General features: G+C 56.1%; 2 protein-coding genes across 8 annotated transcripts in view; one reads left to right on the forward strand and one right to left on the reverse strand.

Moving 5' to 3' along the window:
• Positions 1 to 7,001, reverse strand: RNF25 (ring finger protein 25). Its single transcript, XM_027734741.2, has 10 exons — positions 6,963 to 7,001; positions 6,797 to 6,871; positions 6,617 to 6,719; positions 6,455 to 6,522; positions 5,722 to 5,791; positions 5,523 to 5,594; positions 4,655 to 4,795; positions 3,847 to 3,936; positions 3,203 to 3,337; positions 1 to 3,087 (listed from the first exon to the last, which is right to left on the reverse strand). Exons 1-10 carry the CDS (start codon positions 6,998 to 7,000, stop codon positions 2,365 to 2,367), a joined length of 1,515 nt encoding a protein of 504 aa, XP_027590542.1. The 5' UTR covers position 7,001; the 3' UTR covers positions 1 to 2,364.
• The window catches only part of STK36 (serine/threonine kinase 36), a 16,085-nt gene continuing 3,676 nt past the window's right edge, over positions 6,672 to 19,080 (forward strand). The window contains exons 1-26 of one of the 7 annotated variants that reach the window (XM_027734733.2): positions 7,121 to 7,303; positions 7,478 to 7,583; positions 8,163 to 8,303; positions 8,972 to 9,049; positions 9,471 to 9,601; positions 9,818 to 10,067; positions 10,453 to 10,546; positions 10,724 to 10,893; positions 11,107 to 11,306; positions 11,386 to 11,512; positions 11,624 to 11,767; positions 12,043 to 12,222; positions 12,443 to 12,540; positions 12,917 to 13,022; positions 13,788 to 13,956; positions 14,236 to 14,357; positions 14,949 to 15,053; positions 15,283 to 15,381; positions 15,579 to 15,673; positions 15,992 to 16,055; positions 16,227 to 16,337; positions 16,482 to 16,556; positions 16,935 to 17,106; positions 17,515 to 17,662; positions 17,878 to 18,037; positions 18,293 to 19,033. In XM_027734733.2, the coding sequence (XP_027590534.1) occupies positions 7,500 to 7,583; positions 8,163 to 8,303; positions 8,972 to 9,049; positions 9,471 to 9,601; positions 9,818 to 10,067; positions 10,453 to 10,546; positions 10,724 to 10,893; positions 11,107 to 11,306; positions 11,386 to 11,512; positions 11,624 to 11,767; positions 12,043 to 12,222; positions 12,443 to 12,540; positions 12,917 to 13,022; positions 13,788 to 13,956; positions 14,236 to 14,357; positions 14,949 to 15,053; positions 15,283 to 15,381; positions 15,579 to 15,673; positions 15,992 to 16,055; positions 16,227 to 16,337; positions 16,482 to 16,556; positions 16,935 to 17,106; positions 17,515 to 17,662; positions 17,878 to 18,037; positions 18,293 to 19,033 (3,864 nt within the window). In that variant the 5' untranslated portion in view covers positions 7,121 to 7,303; positions 7,478 to 7,499. The other 6 variants (XM_027734735.2, XM_039381803.1, XM_027734728.2 and 3 more) reach the window with 6 other exon arrangements.

The following is a 19,080-nucleotide window of genomic DNA, read 5'->3' on the forward strand; positions in this document are numbered from 1 at the left end:
TCAAACCACACTGCTTGCTTTTAATAGTGTTAATGCTACACACGCTGCCGGTGCTTTTCTGCCCAGCCTGGGGCTTTTGCCAGTTAAAGCCTCACAACAGCCTTGTGAGGTAGGTGGGTGACACAGGCGGACACCAAGCAAGGGGACCCAGGTCAGGGTGCAGGCTCCATTCCTCCCCTCTGACCTAGAGGTTTGTTTAGCCCAAACTCATTTCCACATACTGTTGAAAAATGCCCTCTGCTCCAGGCTGACAGCAGTGAGTCAGAGAGGGCCCATCCTAAATCCGTACTCCCAGGAAAAAAAACCTTCCCTCCAACACATCTGGCATTTGACTGAAGTTAACCAATCCTCACTCCAATTTCCATGGCTGAATTCCCTTCCTCCAAACATGGCACAGCAGCTTTCCTGCTGAGAGTAAGCCTCACTCACCAGAGGAAGCCAAGAAGCTTCAGCTGCTGTGAAGGGCAGAGATCTTCCGTGTTTCTTTCAGGACACAATCAAATGCCTTTCTTGGAGCACAGCAGTTTCACAAGTAAAGGCAGGAGGCAGCAGACAAGCACCAATGTCAGGTAAAGTTTTCACCTTTTCACCCAAGTGCAGGCAGGCCGTTCCCCCAGAAACCAGCTGAACGAGGACAGAGAGAGCACTGAATTAAAATTAGGGCTGTCTTCAGGAAGCAAGTGCTCAGCCCTTGTCCTCAGCAGGGCACAACATCTGGCTCTCAGATCACCAAGCCCAGGATGGGTTGTGTGGGCTCAGACCAAGGAGGGAGAAAGTCATGCTTTTAGAGCATTAGGGTTGAAAGTAGGGCAGTGTTGGAAATTTAAGCACAGAAGGTTCTTGGGCAGCAGGTTAAACCAACCTCTTCAGGTCAAGGCCAGGCATAGAGTAAGCAGGGCAGTAGGTAAGGAGGACCCAGCCCAGAGAGAGGTTTGTGCACCCTTCATGTGCCAAAGATCAGCCAGGCAGATGTGTGTGCTGCCAAATGCCTTCCCAGTACACACAGCCTTTGGGGATCTCACATGAAGTTCTGGCAAGTCCATTGTGGCACTGCTATTTTTGCACTCAGCAGGAGGAAGACAGAAACAACATATGTGTGGCCAAAAAAGAGGTGAGGTGGGGGACAAGGCACAAACAAGTGTGAAGGAATCAGTACTGTCCAGGTGAGGCGAAGAGCTTACACTGAGCCAGGCAAAGCAGGGAGCCCTCTTGCCACCCAGAAGTGCCAGGGGAAGGTCTCTGCCCTGGCTCTGGTTGTAGGGAGCAGGGAGGGGAGTGAGAAATACCAGGGATCAACACATTGGCTCCAAATAGCAATGAACAGGAGCAAGTGGGCAGAGAAAACAAAGGGAGCAGGCTCTGGAGAAGACCCAATAAATTAATTTAATAGCGTCCCACTTCAGAGACTTGGGATTGCCCTTCACAGCTCTGGAGTGAGACACCATTTAAATTTGTGAAGGAGAAGCAGATGGAACTGCACCAAGTTAGTTTAAACAGCAAATCCTCATTTTGAAATAAGATCAGCTTGAAGATGAAAGAAGGGTAGCAGTATCTAAAGTATTGGGGCATGTCTTCAGGTTGTTGGAAGTGCCAAGACAACCTGGCCTAAAGATGTGTATCCTCTTAAGGATACACATCACAAAGCAAAGTGCTTTGAGAGACAGGCTTCCTGGGGAAGTGGGAGACAAGCTGAAGCTGCAGCCAACGTGTTGACTTAAGCTTAACTTGGATCTCCTGTCTGGGACTGGGAAGTGTCCTGCATACAAACGACATGCCTGGCCAAGCCCATCAGCTGAACATCGGCCAGGGCTGCAGGAGGAACCATGTTGTCTCCAAGGGACAGGGACAACACTTGAGAAAGTGCTCCGAGAAGGAAAGGAGGACAGAGTAAGCTGAGCTGTGCTCCAGGCTGCTGCCCTGGCACAGCCCCATCACTTGGCACCACCATGGCTCCACTGGGACACTGGCTTCCAGGGAAGATCTTGCCCCAACTCTGGCTCTGCCATGGCACCATGCTCAGTCCACTCACTCTGTAGGTGTGCACGTTTCTTGGCAGCTCACATATAGGGATGATGGCTGGAGGTCCCCATTTAAGGCTACCTGTCCCCTAGGTCTTCTGAGATCAAGGCTGATATGATCTGTCAAGATTCTGCTTCTCCAATGTTGGTGAGAGCCAGCTGCTCACGCCAGGATGCTTCACTCTGCTCATCCCCTGGTGACACTGCCTAGCTATGTCCCATGTGCCATCTGCCTCCTCCCTTTTAAGGGTTATGGTGTCTGCTTGCTACTGCTCTACCAGAGCCTTCACTGTTCTCCCCAGAAATAGCCCTTCCTTCCCCCCAGCCCAGCCCCTCATCATTCCTGCTAGGAGCCACTCTCTTTCTCAAGATGGGCTTCTCGATGTCCACTGGGCCTGAACGCCCCTCGCCCTCTTGATGCTCTGGGGTAGGAACCACGCTCCTGAACTCTGGACCTTTCCCACCTCCCACAATCCCAGGGCCTGTGGTGACCCTGCCAGCTGGGAGCTGCTCTGTGGTCGCTGTGGTTGAATGTCAGGTTCTCCTTTTTCTTGCCCCGGGTCTCAGCTCCCTTCTCTGCACTCCATCTGTCCACATCACAGTGCTCCTCTTTCAAGTCCACAGCCTCCATTACTGGTGAGGGATCTTCAGGGCACAAATCTTTTCTTTCAGCCAAGGGAGCAGCCCTACTTCTACTGTGAGGCTTTGGAAACTCCTGATTGTGCCTTCCAGCAGGTCTCCGCTCTGGTCTCTGGCTGAAGCCCCTGGGCCCCCTGGAGCCATGGAGTGGATGACAGGCTTCTTCTCCCGGTTCTTGCAAGCCACTGCATGGCTGCCTGCCCTGGCCTCTGAGGCCTGGCCTCTCCCCTCTGTGCTTCTCCCTCTTGCTCGGTTGCTCCCTGGGCACAGCAGGCCTCTCAGGACGCCCAGGTTCTGCCCTGGCCTCCGATGCCCCAGCTGGCTCTGGAGTCGAGGCTTGGCCGGGCGGCTGGGACACATCTGCAGTGCTTGCACTCACCGGCAGCTCAGAGGCAACAGCTGCTTGGCCTGGATCCGCAGCAGCTGGAGGCTGAAAGAAAGAGGCCACTGGTGAAGAAAAGGACAGGGGTGTCCCACAGCAGACGACAGCGCTTGGTCCTGCAGCCCAGGGTGCCCTCGGCAGCTCTCTGCCCCCAGTGCCATACCGCCTGGAGGCTGATGAAATAGCGGTTCCTCTCTGCTTCGGGGTCGATGATACCTCCTTTCTCTTGCTGTCTCTTGAAAATTAGGCGCAGTTCTTCCTGGTGCTGCAGCATCTTGGCATCTGGCCTGTATGGCTCCTGAGTGGCAGAAAGCAAGGCAGGGTAAGGGCTCTCTCAACACTTGGCAGGGATAGGCAGTAGCAGGGCTAGGAGCTACTCCCTAAACCCTCCTTTGATTGCACAGTGCCAGGCACCTGCTTCCCTTTGCCACATTGCCAGGCCTACAGATGCACGGGAAATCCCTGGACAGAGGCAGAACATCCCAGTGCAAACCCACTGTTTCTGCAGTGACTGCCTTGGGATGTCGTGCTGTGGGGCGGGATGCAGAGCAGCTACCATCAGGTCACTCTCCTGACCTGATTGTATCCCAATGAGTGCAGGGACATGCCCCATGGCAGAATCACCTCTCCTCCAGCACATCTGCTCACCTCAGGGCTATACAACTGAACCTGCTCTCTGTGAGCTACCCTTTGGATAGGACATCTGGGAGGACCTGAGAGGGCACATTCATTCATCTGTTACAGTGTCACAGTTGAAGCTACCCAGTGGTAGCTGCACAGCTGGGCAGGTGAGCCCCCATCTCTTACCAGAGGGTGCTGTGGAGGCGGTGCTGCCTTCAGAGCAGAGAGATCATAGACCAGGGTCTCCCGGCAGACAGGGCACTGCACACCGGCTTCCTGCGGGGAGGCAAAAGGTGACAGCAAACCCTGTCTGCGACTCAGGTCATGCACTGCCTGATAAACCTGCCCCTCTTCTGCCAGGGTAGGAAAGCCCAGGGGAGTTCCAGCAGTGTGAAAGCAGCCTGGGTCTCAATGACTGCTATGGAAGGTGGCACGCTGGGACTTGTGCTACAGCAGCTGGCTGCTGTAAAAACCACCCCTGTCAGCACCTAGGGCTTCAGTCCTCCTTAGCCTAGAATCTATTTTTCTCTGCTTCAAAGTGGAGCATGTCATCTATGCAGCACCTCTTTGAAAGGGTTTGTAGGAAGGAGCATTTGACTGGTTTCATGCTCAGCTCCACTGTTTGCTCTGCAGCTGAAAACTGTTCCAGCACCTGCTCAGGCAGATTTTATCATCCCAGAATGCAGGTGATCGTGTTTACCCTGCTGCAAACCCCTGCAGTTCAAGGACTAGGAAAGGAGCTCTCTTTTCTAACTCCTGTGGTTCCAGAAGTCCAAAAATGCAACCCCCTGCTCCCTCCCACAGCATGCATCTTTGGTTGGAAAGGGTCCTTGAAGATCGCTTGGTCTAATCCCTGCTCTGATTCTCAGCACAGGTACAAAACTGACTGTGCTGCCGGGTCACACTAGCCCTCATTCCGTGTCCCAAAGAGGGTGATACAGATGTCATGAGGGTCTGTGCAGGGGGCGAGGGGAGGGGGCCCAGGGCCTGGTACCTGTTTGGGAGATGGTGAAAGGTGTTGATCTCTCTCCTCCTGCTGCATGAGGATCTCCTCCTCCATGTGCTGGGCATAGCGGGCCAGACAGTGGGAGTGGAAGTAGTGGTAGCATTGGGTCTTTGTGAAGGCTTCTCTCTCCTGTCAAGAAGGGCAGCTTTGAAGGGTTTCTTAGCACAGGGTTGTGTAGCCTCCCCAGCTGAGGTAGGTTTTCACTTCCATGTCAGCGGTGGCAGTGGGAAACTAGTGCTGACTACAGCCACCTAACATCTGCTCAGCTTCATCTCCACTTCTTCAGCAAATACTGGGATGCTGCTCCTTGTTTCAAGTGTTAGAAACACTCCTAATGTCATGATGCAAAGTTTTCATGACTGATTTCTCTGTGTGTGTTTCTGTGTAAGCAGCAATCTTCCCATCTGATGTGTTCTCCTTCCTAGGCAGGCATTGACTTTCCTTGCAACTCACACAAGATCAGCTCCCCGGCCCTCACAGACCTCAGTATCCATCACACGTGGATGTGTTCCAGTCCCTCCTGACCACCTGTGTGCTGAACTCCAGGTGAGGTATGACCTATACAGGGAAGCTGAGATACACCAGCAACTATCCTCAGACCCTACCCACTTCTTGGGAGATGCTCTGGCATATCTTGCTGCCCCTGTGCCATTTCTGTAGATGATTATTTCAGGCCGATGGGGAGAGTAGCGTGTATCGCCCTCCGAAGGCCCACGTGCAGGCGGATCACCCACAGAATGGGGGCAGGGGCCTGCTGGGGTGCACCCTGGCCCCAGGCTGATATTCCAACCCCAGGCTCCCCGTTCTCTTGCCTCACTTCCCAGTCAGCTTGCAGGGCCAGGAGACACATGCCTACCTGGAATCCATAAAGGCAGATCACACACTGTCCATGAGGAATGTTGTTGTCAGTGAGAATCTCCTTCCCCTTCTGTGGAAGCATTAAAGCAAACATTTTACTCACCGGCCTGCACATGTGCTCAGGGCTCTCCCGACCCCATGGGCGGCCAGGGACCAGTGTCTGTGGCTGGTAACCCCCAACTTCCCCCAACTCTCACCTCAATGAGTTCATAGAGCACCTCTGTCCCCAGCCTGGCTTCAGCAACACTTCTGAGGGTCTGGGAAATCCTACAGCAAAGCAGCAGAAATGCTTAACACAAATTTAGCTACACCTTTTCACTGTCCCACATACCTGCCATCCCGCCATGGTTACATGAGGAACAAACAGAGCACTGGCCTTCAGGCTTTGCTTGGAGCACAGGATGGGCACAGGTGCACACACATATTCATGTGCTGTCCTGGCTCCCCACAAGCTGGTGCACAGGAAGCCTTTGACAGGATTTGAAGGAGCAGGTTTGCTGACGGCCTCAGCTTGAGCTCAGTTTTGGTGAATCCCAGGCTTTGTTTATCTGATGGCAGTCCCTGAGCAGGTGTGGTGGGAGCCGCTGGCAACACATTCCACTGCACCAAGGACCGGAGCACAAAGGCAACAACAGGCTGCTTGAATCAGTCCCACCTCTGTCAGAGCAGGACCAGCAGCTTCCAAGGCACCAGGGATTCAGATTACATTTCAAGGGGACCACAGGGCAACAACTACAGGGTGGACCCCTTGGTGTCAAATTCAGCAGCAGTGGCTCCCATGAGATTTAGGACAAAGAGATTTAGGGACCTGTATCCATCCACTAACCAGACATGGGATGTCATGTGATTTAGTGAAGGGTTTTCCATAAGTTTTGCCTCCTGGATCTCTGGAGGAAAGGATTGCCCTCTCCCTGCCCTCCTGGCACTCACTTTTGAATTTGCTCATCTGACAGGCCCCGCGGGTTCCTGATGGAGATCTCCGGAGTTTCATTAGGATACTAGGAAAAAAAAGAGAAACGCCCAAAGCACAACAGGAAAGGTGGAGAGGCCCTGGGCGGGGAGGAGCAGGGGCGAAGGGGGCGGGCAGTCTACCTGCGGGGGCACGGAGAGCACCAGGGTGAAGCGGACGTACTGGGAGTCCTGGTCCTCGGCCGTGGCGGGGTGCAGGGTGATGCTGATCTCCCAGGGCTCCCACCTGGAGGAGGGGCAGGCCGGGGTGAGCGGGGCGGCGCCGGGCCGGGCCGGGCCGGGGATGTGGGACGCGGGACGTACCTGCCGCGGCCCCGCGCCACCCGCAGCTCCTCCAGGTAGATGGACTCCAGCACCTCCAGCTCCGGCAGCAGCACCCTGCAGGGACCGACGGGGCAGGGGTCAGACGGCCCCACTGGCCGGGGGGTGCGGGATCGCGGGGGCCCGAGGAAGGTGCGAGGGGTGTTACCAGTCCGCCGCCTCCGCCTCTTCCCCGGCCGCCGCCATCGTCCCGCTCGCTCCGGAAGCGGAAGCAGAAGCGGAAGCGGGGAGCGCGTTGCCAAGCGACGGCGCGGCGGCGGCGGGTGTGGGGCAGGAGCGGAGCGGGGTGAGGGCCATCCCGTCTCGTCCCACCGCGGGATTGCTGCGGGGCATCGGCAGGGCCCGTCCAACCCCAGGGTTGCTGCGGGGGCATCGGCCGGGGCTCGGGGCTTGTCCTGCCCTGGAGCCGGTGGGCAGGGACGGAGCCTGGCGTGAGGGTGGGGAGGGCGATACCCGCCCAAGGGACCCGGCCCCCGGTGCAGCACCGCGGTGAGTGGGAAAGCCCCGTCCCTCGGGATCTGGGATCGCAAGGGGTGCAGCGCTGCCTTCCCAGCGCTGGCACTGCCCGGCTCCGTCGCGGCTGCAGCCGGTGCCCCATGGCAGCCCGTGGCGGGGGGAGAGAGGGCGAAGCGCTGCTCCTCACCATCCGCTTTGCCTCGGCAGCTCAGCGGCCCCGGCCCGAGCGATGGAGCGGTACCACGTCCTGGAAATGATCGGCGAAGGCTCCTTCGGGCGCGTGTATAAGGGGCGCCGGAAACACAGCGCCCAGGTGAGGGGAAAGGACCGGAGGTCTGCTCTGTGGTGCCGGGGGCTGATTTCTGGTACCTCTTTGGTTCTAAGGCTGTGCCAGGCCTTTGGGACTCAGCACTGATTCGGGTTTCTGCTGACATACCTGGCCAGCTCCTGATGTCTTTGTGGGCCAAAAACCTGGCCACAATATTGCCAGCGTGGTCTAGAAGGTTCCAAATAAAGGGCAATAATCACTTCCCTGCAGCTTCTTTAGCCTAGGGTGCTGCCAGTGCCCCTCACTGCAGAGCACACTGCTGGCTTATGTTAGGCTTGCTGTCCACCAGCATCTCTAGGTTCTGTCCCATGTTTCTGGAAGTCCTGATTTTATCTGTGTTCACTGACCTTTGCCTTAAATACCAGTGTGAAAAGTAGTGTGAACACCAGTACTTATGTGCAAGGACCTGAGGAGAGCCCCAGCTCCAAGTGGTCCATTCAACAAATGTCTTGTTCAGTGTGCTCAGCTGGAAAGTGCAGAGTCCGATTACGGTTAAAAGCAGCCTTTGCCAGGGTGGGCTTGACCAGAAGCCTGATCTAATCCCAGCTTTTCCTACTTGAAAAGGTGGTGGCCTTGAAGTTCATCCCCAAGGTGGGGCGGTCTGAGAAGGAGCTGAAGAACCTGCAAAGAGAAATTGAGATCATGAGAGGCCTCCATCACCCCAACATCATCCAGATGCTTGACAGCTTTGAGACTGATAAGGAGGTGAAGGGGACTACTCTGGGCAAATGCTTTTGCTCGACTGGGCCAGGGGAACAAGGGCTGGTCCCTGCTGTCCTGGCGACATCTTTTCTCGGGAGTTGCTGGTGACACCATCCCAGGGTCTGGTTAGTGTTTTTCAGAGCCCTCTGGGATGTGCTGTGTGGGCTGCACTAGGTTATATGCAGAGGAGAAGGAGATGACTAGGGGAATGCAAGATGAGTGGTTTAAGATTACAGGATGAGGATGACTCTTCAGTCATCTCATCAGTCTTTTCAGAGACTGGCTTTTCACTGATTTATACTCTCATGGAGGTAATAGGATAAAAGGACTGAAGACTGTGCAATGGGGCATGAGGGCATGAAATAAAGTAATTGGGCAGCATTCAAAACAAGCTCAAGGGAGTGATTCTATTTACTGGGTTTGGGAGTACTGTTCTAGGTTTGTCCTATCCTTCCCTCTTCCCTTGTTTTTGCTGGCTGTACAAGATACAAGACCTCTGCTAAGTGCCAGGCCCTTGCTGCAGTGCAGCCATGAGGGCTCTCTTCCATCCCAGGTCCCAACCCAAGGTGATGGACTGTGCACAATGACAACCCAGCACCCCCCTCAGACTTCCTACTCTGCTCTGTCCTGGTCCCCAGGGCCTTATCTCACCATGCTGCTCTTCCCTCCAGGTGGTGGTGGTGACTGACTATGCAGAGGGGGAGCTTTTCCAGATCCTGGAGGACGATGGGAGTTTGCCTGAGGACCAGGTGACTGTCATGGTGGTGCCCATGCAGTGTTTGCAGGTTGAAGAGAACAGGATTTGTCTGCCTGCAGGCAGAGGGTCTCTGCTGTGAGCCGGGACGTGTCAGGAGGGTGAGGGTGCCTCCGGAGCTTTACCTGGCAGAGTTTCTGAAAAGGATGAAGAGGGAGCTAAGTTGCACCATGGGACAGTGGGGTCCTGCAGGGACCTTGGTTTCCTTGTTCCCTCTCCAAGGGCTACAGCACCAGACTGCTGCCTTGGCCATTGGCCTACTCCAAGGAACTGCTGGCCCACAGCTGGGGTTGGTCCCTGCCCCAAGAGGCCAAGAGCAGAAGTAGGGGTACTGGGGGAGCCAGGCTGTTAGGGACATGGTTGTGCCAGCGGGTGGCACCGTGGGACACAGTGTGAGGCTCCCGTGTCTCTGGCAGGTCCAGACCATCGCTGCTCAGCTGGTCTCTGCTCTCTATTACCTGCACTCCCACCGCATCCTGCACCGAGACATGAAACCCCAGAACATCCTTCTGGGCAAAGATGGTGTTGTCAAGCTCTGTGACTTTGGGTGAGTGCTGGGGGCCAGCTTGAGGGGGACACTTGGCCTTAAGGCAGCCAAGAGGTGCAGAAGGGGGCCGGATTCTGTGGATATTTAGAGGTTAAGCAGAGAGGGAGGATTTTGTCCTCCAGAGGGAAGAAGTGTTGGTAAACTCATAGGGAACTCCCTGGGAGCTGCAATGGATGTTTCAGCCTGAACTTGCCATCTGTGCTTTGCTCTGAGCAGGTTTGCCCGTGCCATGAGCATCCATACCATGGTGCTGACCTCCATCAAGGGCACCCCACTGTATATGTCCCCTGAGCTGGTGGAGGAGCGGCCGTATGACCACACAGCAGATCTCTGGTCTGTGGGCTGCATCCTGTACGAGCTGTTTGTGGGCACTCCTCCCTTCTACACCAACAGCATCTTCCAGCTTGTCAGCCTCATCGTCAAGGACCCTGTCAAATGGCCCACGGCCATGAGCCCGGTGTTCAAGGTAAGGGCGAAGGCCCTATGTGCAGGGTGAGCTCTGTTAATACAGCTTTGGCCTTGCTTGCTGCCCTGGTGAGTCACTCTTAGCTTTCATGCCCCTAACAGGGACTTTGGAACATAGACAAGGGATGAGAACTGGGCCTCCTGGGAGGCGGACCCTTATCACTGCTGTCCATAAGCTGGAAAACTGGGGCCAACAGCAAAGGAGTGATTTACTGGACTGGGAAGGGGAACGTCTTCCTGTCTGCCCTAAGCACTAGAGCTACTCGTTTCCCAGAGCCAGGCAGGGAAGGCAGGCCTCCTGGGTGCCCTCACTGGGGGAGACTGGTGGGTACGCTGTGCACACTGGTGCATGCTCAACATGTCTCAGTGATCCTGTTGTCTTGTAGAGCTTCCTTCAGGGACTACTAATGAAGGACCCCCACCAGCGTCTGTCATGGCCAGAGCTGCTCTCTCACCCATTCATTGCTGGACGGGTTACTGGTGAGTACCTGCTTTTTGCAGCACTGGACAGGTCCATTTCCTCCTCCTACTGCCTGGAGACTCAGAGGACCGCCCTTCCCTGCTATTTTTACTATCCTAGTCTTTGCCTCCCTCCTCTCAGCTTTCTCCAAGCACTGACTCCTAGCTGCTTATGAAGTTCTCCTCTCACCTCCCCAGTGATCGATGACACAGAAGAGCATGGGATCTCAAACCCCTTTACCACAAAGCTGTCCCCAGAACTGCAGGCCCTGAAGGAACAGCAAGCCCATTCCCTGGTCCCCAGGAGCAGCCAGTCCAGGATCCTGAGAAAGGCCCAGCGGAAGATGGTTGAAGAGGCACAGAAAAAGGTGGAGGAAATTGAGGGGTTCTCCCGGCTGTGTCCCACAGTCGGGGCAGAGGAGGAGCACTGAAATGGGCCCTGGGGGAAACACATGAGTACATGGGTCAGGCTGGGGTGTCAGTGACACACAAAGCGGGATGTGGGGTGCACAGGGTGGTAGGGTCTAGGAGACTCATCTGTCTGATTAACTGCCCTGACCAAACTTCTCTGCCACCATCAGGGGCAACTGAAGGCAGGTGATGCATCTATGAAGGACTCTGGCAATGGACACCCCAGGCATAGACCCAGAGCAGGTCCAGGCAAGGCAGCCCCTGAGGAGGGGGAGCCACTGGCTGCCTCCAATGAGAATAACTCTGGTCTCCTGCAAGGAAAGAGCAGCATGGCAGAGTGGGAATTGGAGGAGTCTCTTCCTGACCCATGGTGAGAGAGGGCTGAGGCTGGGGCAGGAAGAAAAGGGGGAAGAAAGGTCTTTCACTGACTGTGTTGTTTCCTTGGCCAGCCAGCACAGCATCTCTCGAGACTATGAGCGGGAGTTTCCTGGAGCAGGTGCCTCTCCACAGCCTGATGCTGGCAGGGCAGAGCCCTGGGGCAGGCGCAGCATTGAGGCCGTGGACCTGGAGAGTGAGGTAAGACAGTGTCTTGAGGTGGGGACACCAGGACCTAGTCTCCAGGGGCTGGTACAGAGACCCTGGGACTGGCAGGGTCTGTGGCATCAGTCCTCTCTCCTCCATGGCTAGGAGCTGGAGAGCGATGAGGAGTGGCAGCACTTGATTGAGGCCACTGAGCCCTCGGCCATGCAGCTGAGCACACCTCTGAGCCTCCTGAGGGACCCAGCCTTTCAGCACCGTGTCAAGGACTGCCTGGCAGACTCTGCTCAGCAGGTAAGTAATGGCAGTAAGCTGGCCCAGACAGCTGTAACTGGTGACATGGATGCCGCCTTCTTCCCCAGGATTGGGTTTGGAACATCTGGAGAGTTCTTAGTCCAGCAAGCAAAAAGATCCCCTGCTTCTCCAGGAGTTGGAGCTGTCTTATGCACTTAGCTTGCCATCTGCGACTCTGCTGTCCCCTGCATGAATGCTTGAGGGGCTGCTCCATGGCTGATGGAGAGGCCAAAACCGCTGCTAATTATGAGCTCTTCTGGCTTCTCCATGTCCAGGTGCTGGAAGGGATGCTGGAGGGCGCCTCCTATCTCCGTCCTGTGCTTCGTGTCGTGGGGAACCTCCTGGCTACCCGGTGTGACTCTGAGCTGCTGGACCACTTCTGCCAAGAACTGAATGTGCCTCTGTCCCTGCTGTGTTTAGCCAAGCAGATCCTGGAGAGTGGTTGCACCAAGCAGGTGGGTATAGGACCCCAGAGAAATTCAGGCTCCTTCCAGCCCTGCAGAGTGCTGGTGCTGAGGAGGCGCTGGTGTCCTGCTGGAGCTGGCTCACAGGACTGGTGCCTCTTCCAAGCATCCTTGAGAAGGGAAAGGTTCTGGCAGGGAAGGATCCTATCACAGTGGTGTGGGGATGGCCAGCAGACAATCCCCACTTTCTGTTTCTTTCTGGATCCTGCAGCAGCCCTGGTGTATCACTGTGCTGACAGACCTCCTCATGGTGACCACGGTTTATTTCAGCAGTGAACGCAGCCTGGAGGAGAGTGGGCAAAAGGACAGGTAAGGACAACCTTCTGTGCCCTGAGGTCTCTTGTGGCCACTTTGGGGGACCAGCAGTAAGCAGGAGGGTAGTGTTCATACTCTGCAGCCAGAGTCATCTCTGAGGGGAAGCATCATGGACTAAGCACCTCATGCCAGATTGCTGTGCTCACAGAGGAGCGCTTTCCTTCAGTGGGACTAACTAAGGGGAAGGCAGCTGTGCTGTCCACAGTCAGTGGACACACAGTCCAGTTGTGCTGCCCACTAACAGAAGCTCACAGTGTGAGTGCGTGCTGCCTGCCCCATTAGCCAGGGCCACATGGGCCTGGCCAGATCCTGCCCTCGTAACCAGGGGCCATGATTCTCCACTCTCATCTGCCCCTGCTGCTTCCCCCAGCCTGCAGACCTTCCAGGAGAGTGCTGGCTGCTTCCTGGCCCTGCTGCCGGAGCTGCTGGCTGAGCCAGTCGACAGTGAGATGAGACTCTGCCAGCAAAGCCTCCTGGTAAGGGTGCCCCCATCTCCCTCCTCCCCACCCTTTTCTGTAGGGACAGAAGGTGTGGGGCTGTCTCTGTAATGTCGAGGGGATGCAGGCTGAGGACCCTTCTCCTAGCTATGGGTCTGATGCATTCTCGTCAGGGCAGGCTGTGTTACCCACTGTCTCACCCACTGTGGGGGATTGCATACAGAAAGGAGGTCTCTGAGGGGGCACCTTCCCTGGCTCTGCCATTCTGGGGTAGCTTTACTGGCTGAGCCAACAGCAAGTGCAGTCCCTGATACACACCCTCGCACAAATGGCCTTGTGGCCAGGCAGTGTCACTTCACCAGATGTGTCCCTTGTTCTGCTACTGAAAGCTCTGCTGCTGGGATTGTGCTGGGTGGGCACAGTGTTGGAGTATGATTCACATGTGACTCAGGCAGCAGATGTATACAGGCTTGTATTTGGTATCATCTTGCTTTTAGTCTTTTTTTTTCAGGCTGTATGTTTTAGAGCCAGAGGAAGCAAGAGTAAAAAGAGCTCTTGCTCTTGGGTAATGCGTTGGGTGTGCTCTGCCAGGCTGTGACAGGTGTGGAGGGACACATGCTTCCACGTGTACCCCTCACTTTGCCAGCATGCAGCCAAAATGTGGGTCCCATACTGTAACCTGGCTGGAGAGGACAGTTGGAGGTTCCTGAAGCTCCAGCACGAGTCCTTCTCCCATCTCTGCTGTCCTGCCACAGCCTCCTCCTGCGCTGTCCTTCTCTCTCTCCTCCCACATTCATTCTGCAGTGGTGGCAACCCCTGTGTCTTCCCCAGTGCTTCACCCAGCTCTGTGAGAGCCTGGATGCGACAGACCCCTCCATCTCTGCACCCTTCTACGCCAGCCTGCGAGAGGAGCATCAGCCACTGCTGAACAGACTCCTTCGCGGATCCATCTCAGAGCAGCCTGCTCTGCGAGGTAGCATGGTAGCAGCTCACCACTTCTTCCTGGGGTTTCCCTTCTCTCTCTCTTGCTCTTGGGCTCCATCAGAGCACTGGCAGCCATTGCAGTGCTGTTGGCCAGAGAAGGTGGCTGAAGCTTATCTGCCCAGACCCCTACTGACCAGGGCTCTTCTCTCCCTTAATCTCAGATCTCACCCTCGTCATGTCATAAGCTTTTCCTCTCTTGCCCTCCCACCTCATCCTGCTGCCTCTCAACACCCTCAGCACATGACTCCCAAGCTCTGCCCCTGTGTAGGTGCAGCGATGGAGGCCAAGTCAGACCAGAGCCCATGTGTGGCAGACCTCTTCATGGCTGCACTGGCTGCTGCCTGCAGTATCCCCCTGGAGAGGAACAGCTGTCGGGAAGCCAAGCAGCAGGTCAGACAAGCTCTCTGTACAGGGTGAGGAGGTGTGGTCCCCACAGGGCAGTAGCCCTTTCCAGGAGGATTTCTTTCTCAGCAGTGGAGTGGAGGGCTGGGATCCTGTGCCTTTGATGGCTGCAGGGCTGGCTTTTGCAGGCTGGTCCTCCCAGCTGAGCTTTAGGAATCTAAGGATTCTTAAATCAGTTGAGAGACTTAAACTTAGCCCATCTCACAGTTCAGATCCTAAGTAAAGAACTAGGCAATACAGAGAAAACATGAAGAATTCTTATATGACAGTGATATAAACTGTAGGAAATCTGAAATTGAATGGACAATAAGAGGGAAAACAACTACAGATTAATATTTGATTCTTTACCTCAACGCTGAGTCAACAAGGAGGGAAGCAGAGGAGGAATCTCACCTTGCTTAGCTCTGGGTCTGTGCATCAAAGCCATACTGGGTTACGGCAGGTGGGGATCCCTTTGTGAACACAAGCAACACATAGGAAGCAAATGCCTTCTTTCATTCATTTGCTGCTAGCATTAAACTCCTTAAGTCTGTGCAGTGCTTCAGGTGCCTAGGGTGCAAAACAGGCTGATTTCTGCAGGTCGCTCAGGCAATAGCTGAAAAGCTTATGGAAGGAGAGAGCCAGCAGCTTGGGAAACTGCTGGGAAGACTGGAGCACTCAAGCTGCTCCTTGAACATACTGAAGGTAATGGCCCCATCCTTTTATCTGGCTGTGCCCAGAGACACCTTGGCTCTGGAATTAGGAGTATGGGGAAGGGGGAACTGTGGGCTCAGGCCTTAATGACTCCCATCTGCCTGATGTCAGTTGTTGAATAAATGAGCCCATGGTAGCCATGGGATATGACTGGAGTGGGCCTGGTCACTTTGTTCCTGTCCCCAGGGGTTGGTATGCATTTTTCCCCTTTGCCTCACAGATCCTCTATGCTGGCTGCCATGCCCATCCAAGCCTGTGCCAGCACCTGGGAAGGAGCCAACGGCTGTGGGGTTTCCTCATGCAGCTCTTGAAGGGTGAGGTAGGACTGACCACAGCCTGGTGGGGTGGTGGGGTAGGAGTGTGGGCAAGCAGGACACATTCCTCCGAGCACAGTTTGCACCACTGTAGTGTGGGGAGAAGAGTTTAGGAGAGTGCAGTTCTCCTCCAGGGCCCAAAAACATCCCCTCCTCCCCTTGTACCCTTGGTGTTCCACTGTGACTCCTGCTCCCTTCGCAGGTCCCCTTGGTGGAGGTGGCCCAGGAGGCAGCCTGTGAGGCCTCTGTGTGCCTGCTAGCCCTGCTCACTCTGCACTTTCAGGCCTCCCCTCCCAGGTAAGCACCTGCTTTCACTCATGGGTGGGAGAGGAACATGCCCTGCCCTCAATAGCCCTCTGTCTCTCACTCTGCCCAGAGCTGGGATCCTGCTTCCACCGATCTCTCCAATCCAGACACATCAGCAGAGTGCTGGGCAGTGTGGGTGGGTGTTGGGGATGCAGTGAGAGGACCCAGTGTGGACAAAGAGGTGCTGTGAACCAGGGCTCCTCCTTGAAGATGGCTGCTTCCAAGCCCTGGGGGTGTTTGAATGCTGCTGCTCTGCACTGTGTGAAGCTGTGGGAACATAGCACTTTTCTCCTGGTCCCCGTGTTTCAGGCTTGAGGAGGTGGTTACCTTGGCTGTGGACCTCATCACGCAATCTCCTGTTGTCTGCCTTGTGGTAAGCTGCCCCCCATACCAGAGCCACCACTGAGAGCCCTGCAGAGCCCTACATCACATTTGGGTCTCACCATTCCTCACTCAGGGTGGGATGAGGCCGTGGGATGAAGGGTCAATACTGACCAAGTAGATGGGAAAGTCACAAAGGTGCTGAGCTCTCCCTGTCCCACAGGGTGCTGCAGCATTCCTCCTGGCACAACTCAATCAGCATGGGGTGGCCTTGGAGCTCAAGGGAGAAGAGGTCCTACCAGTGGTGACAAATGCGCTGACAACACCTGCTAAGGTATGGGATGGGGACAAAGAAGCTGGGGAGCCATGCACACCCCACTGTGGAGGTGTGCAAAGATGGGCTCAGAAGGGTGCAGGTGTGGTGCTGCTGCCCTCAGATCCAGCACCCAGATCCAGCTTGTCCCCCACTCTCTTACAGCTGCAGCTCCCCCTGCCAAGGGGTGCTGGTCTCTATGATGGGCTCTTTTTCCTCCTGCTGAAACTCCTCGCTCAGGTACCAGTCTGCCCATCTTCCTTTGCCTCATCCCTGCCAAAAGGTGGGGTGTCAAAAAGACCTGAATGTGGATTGGTAATGAGGTTGAGGCAAGCCAGAGAACTGTGGAGCTTTGGCTGAGCTGTGCAACCCCATGAAAGTCACCTAATGTCCCTGAAGAGTTGATGGGAGAGTGGTAGGCAGGGAGGGATGATCCATGGGCACACTGGAGAGAGAAGGCAGAGATGCCCTGGGACTGACACAGTTGGCAGGTACAGCAGGGCCCCTGGGCCGTGGCCATCCAGCCCTGACCTTCCCAGGACCAAGGGGCTGGCAGAGCCATGGACCAGAACCACATGGGGGCCCATAAGGGACCATGATATCTGCCTCTAACTCTAGGAGGATGTGGCCATGGAGCAGGGCTTTGCCTCCTCAGAGCTGTGGAGCCTGGTCTGGCATTGTGTTGCTGTGGTGCTTCAAGTGGGCAGTGACAGGGCAGCGCTGGAGGGAGAGCCCCCAGGGGCAGGCCACCCCATGGCAGAGCCAGACTGGAACCTCCTTTCCCCTCAAGGTAGGAGCTGCAGGACAGCAGGACATCCGCCCTGGACCCTGCTCCACATCCTGCTCTCAGACTTGCCCATGTCTGTCCCTGTCCGCATCTGTTCCCTGAGGCTAGAGGGCCCAGGTGGCTTTTCTTGAGGATTGCAAATTGTCCTCTGGGGAGAGAGGACTTGGCTGGCCCATGCTGTGCCCAGTTGGCAGCAGCTCAGCTGAGCTGGCTGTGGAGGAACAAAAAGGGTATCTGTGCTGCAGGGAACGTTCACCCTGGCAGATGTGATCACTGGGGTGGAGATTTTTTGGTTTCGGGCAGGGAAGCACAGAAGTAACCGTGGAACAGCCTTGAGGCAGTACAGACACAAGAGAGGAGACTTTTCAGCCTTCCCTAGCTTTGCATCTCTGCCTGTTGTTCTCCCTGCAGGCACCCTGCTCTTCCTCAGCCTGGCCCTCTGCATCTTCACTCGTGAGTCGCACCAGTGCCTGCCTCAGCTCACCCAGTCCCATGGTGTCCTCATGGTGACCCTGAAGAGACTGCTGTCCCCCAGCTTCCTGGAATGCCTGGCACAGACGTGAGTTGTGGCAAGGGCTGAAGTGGGCAGAGCTCACCTACTGAATGGGGCTTGGACATAAGCAAGCCAAGGGCAGAGAAGTTCCTGACCTGGCACTTGCAGAGCCTCTCCTTAGTGCCTGGTGTGGGGAATGCCCTCTGCCTCTTGCCCTGTTGTTTTTCTGATTACCTCTGTATTAAACCCTCTCTCTCTCTCTCTCTCTCTAACAAATTCAGGCAAGCAGGAGAGGATGGGGACCCTGAGGTTATCCCAGCTGTGGTCATCCAGGCCTGCCAGCTCCTCTGTTTCCCTTTTGCCCTGGATGTGGATAAAGACACCTTAGCACTGATCTTGGAGGCTATGAGAGACACCCAGATCCCTGCCCAGCTGCTGCAGGTATCTTCTTGGCACTGTTTTTCTTCTCCCCTATACTGTGGAGACACCTCCCCACGTTGCAGCCCCCAATGTGTGGCACCACTTCATACCATGGTGTCAGTTTCTGCCCACACAGGGATGTCACTTGGGTGCCATGCAACCCTCAGAACAGGTTGGCCTGCACTGACCTGCTGGCCACCTTCAGCTGTTGCTTGGCTTGGCTCAGCTCACACAAGTGCAGCACACTCAGCACTGCTGTCTTTCCTTTCTCCTTAGGTCTGCTCTCGCCATCTGCCCTTCTCATTCACGGAGCTCCCTATGAGCCTCTTGTGCCACCTCGTTGTGTTTGACACTCAGGTCATAGACCAAGTGGTGAGGGAAGCTGCCACCTCGGAGCATGTAATTGCCTTTTTCAAATCTGCCTTGTTCTCAGACAACCTCACACTCACAACTGACCTCCTGTCTCTCTTGACCCACGTGGCCCGGGCCTGTTCGGAGCATCTGCCCTTTCTCCAGAGGATCCTGAGGGGCTTGGATGTGGCTGACCAGCCACTGACCTACCTGCTCGGCCACCAGCAATACCTGATACGGGCCAAAACCTGCAATCTGCTGGGCAACCTGCTCCGACACGGCTTTCCTGCGGTGCTGCAGAGCCATCCCGGCTGGCTGGAGAGCCTGCTGGGGTGCCTGTCGGACGCGGAGGGCAGCGTGCGCAAGGCAGCCAGCTTTGCTGTGGGCAACGCCGCCGGCCACGCGTCCTGCCCGGCCGGGACCCTGCGCAAGGCCGTGCCCGCGCTGGCCCGGCTGCTCAGCGACCTGCAGGCGAAGACGCGCTGCAACGCGGCCCTGGCCCTGAGCAACCTAGGCCAGCGCGGGGCAGAGCTGGGCGACCTGCTGATCCAGAGCAGGGCCCCCCACTTCCTGCTGCAGGTGGCCTGCCAGGACCCCTGGGAGAGCGTGCGGGAGGGAGCCCTCGTGGCGCTGCGGGTCCTCAGCGAGCACCCCGGGATCCAGCAGGTACTGGACGGGGGACTCCTGGTGCTGTGGGGACTAGGAGCCGTGCT

Source organism: Pipra filicauda, unplaced genomic scaffold (assembly GCF_003945595.2).
Source record: "Pipra filicauda isolate LSUMZ 115617 unplaced genomic scaffold, ASM394559v2 scaffold241_size1546129_pilon, whole genome shotgun sequence".
In the NCBI taxonomy this organism is placed as follows: domain Eukaryota; kingdom Metazoa; phylum Chordata; class Aves; order Passeriformes; family Pipridae; genus Pipra; species Pipra filicauda.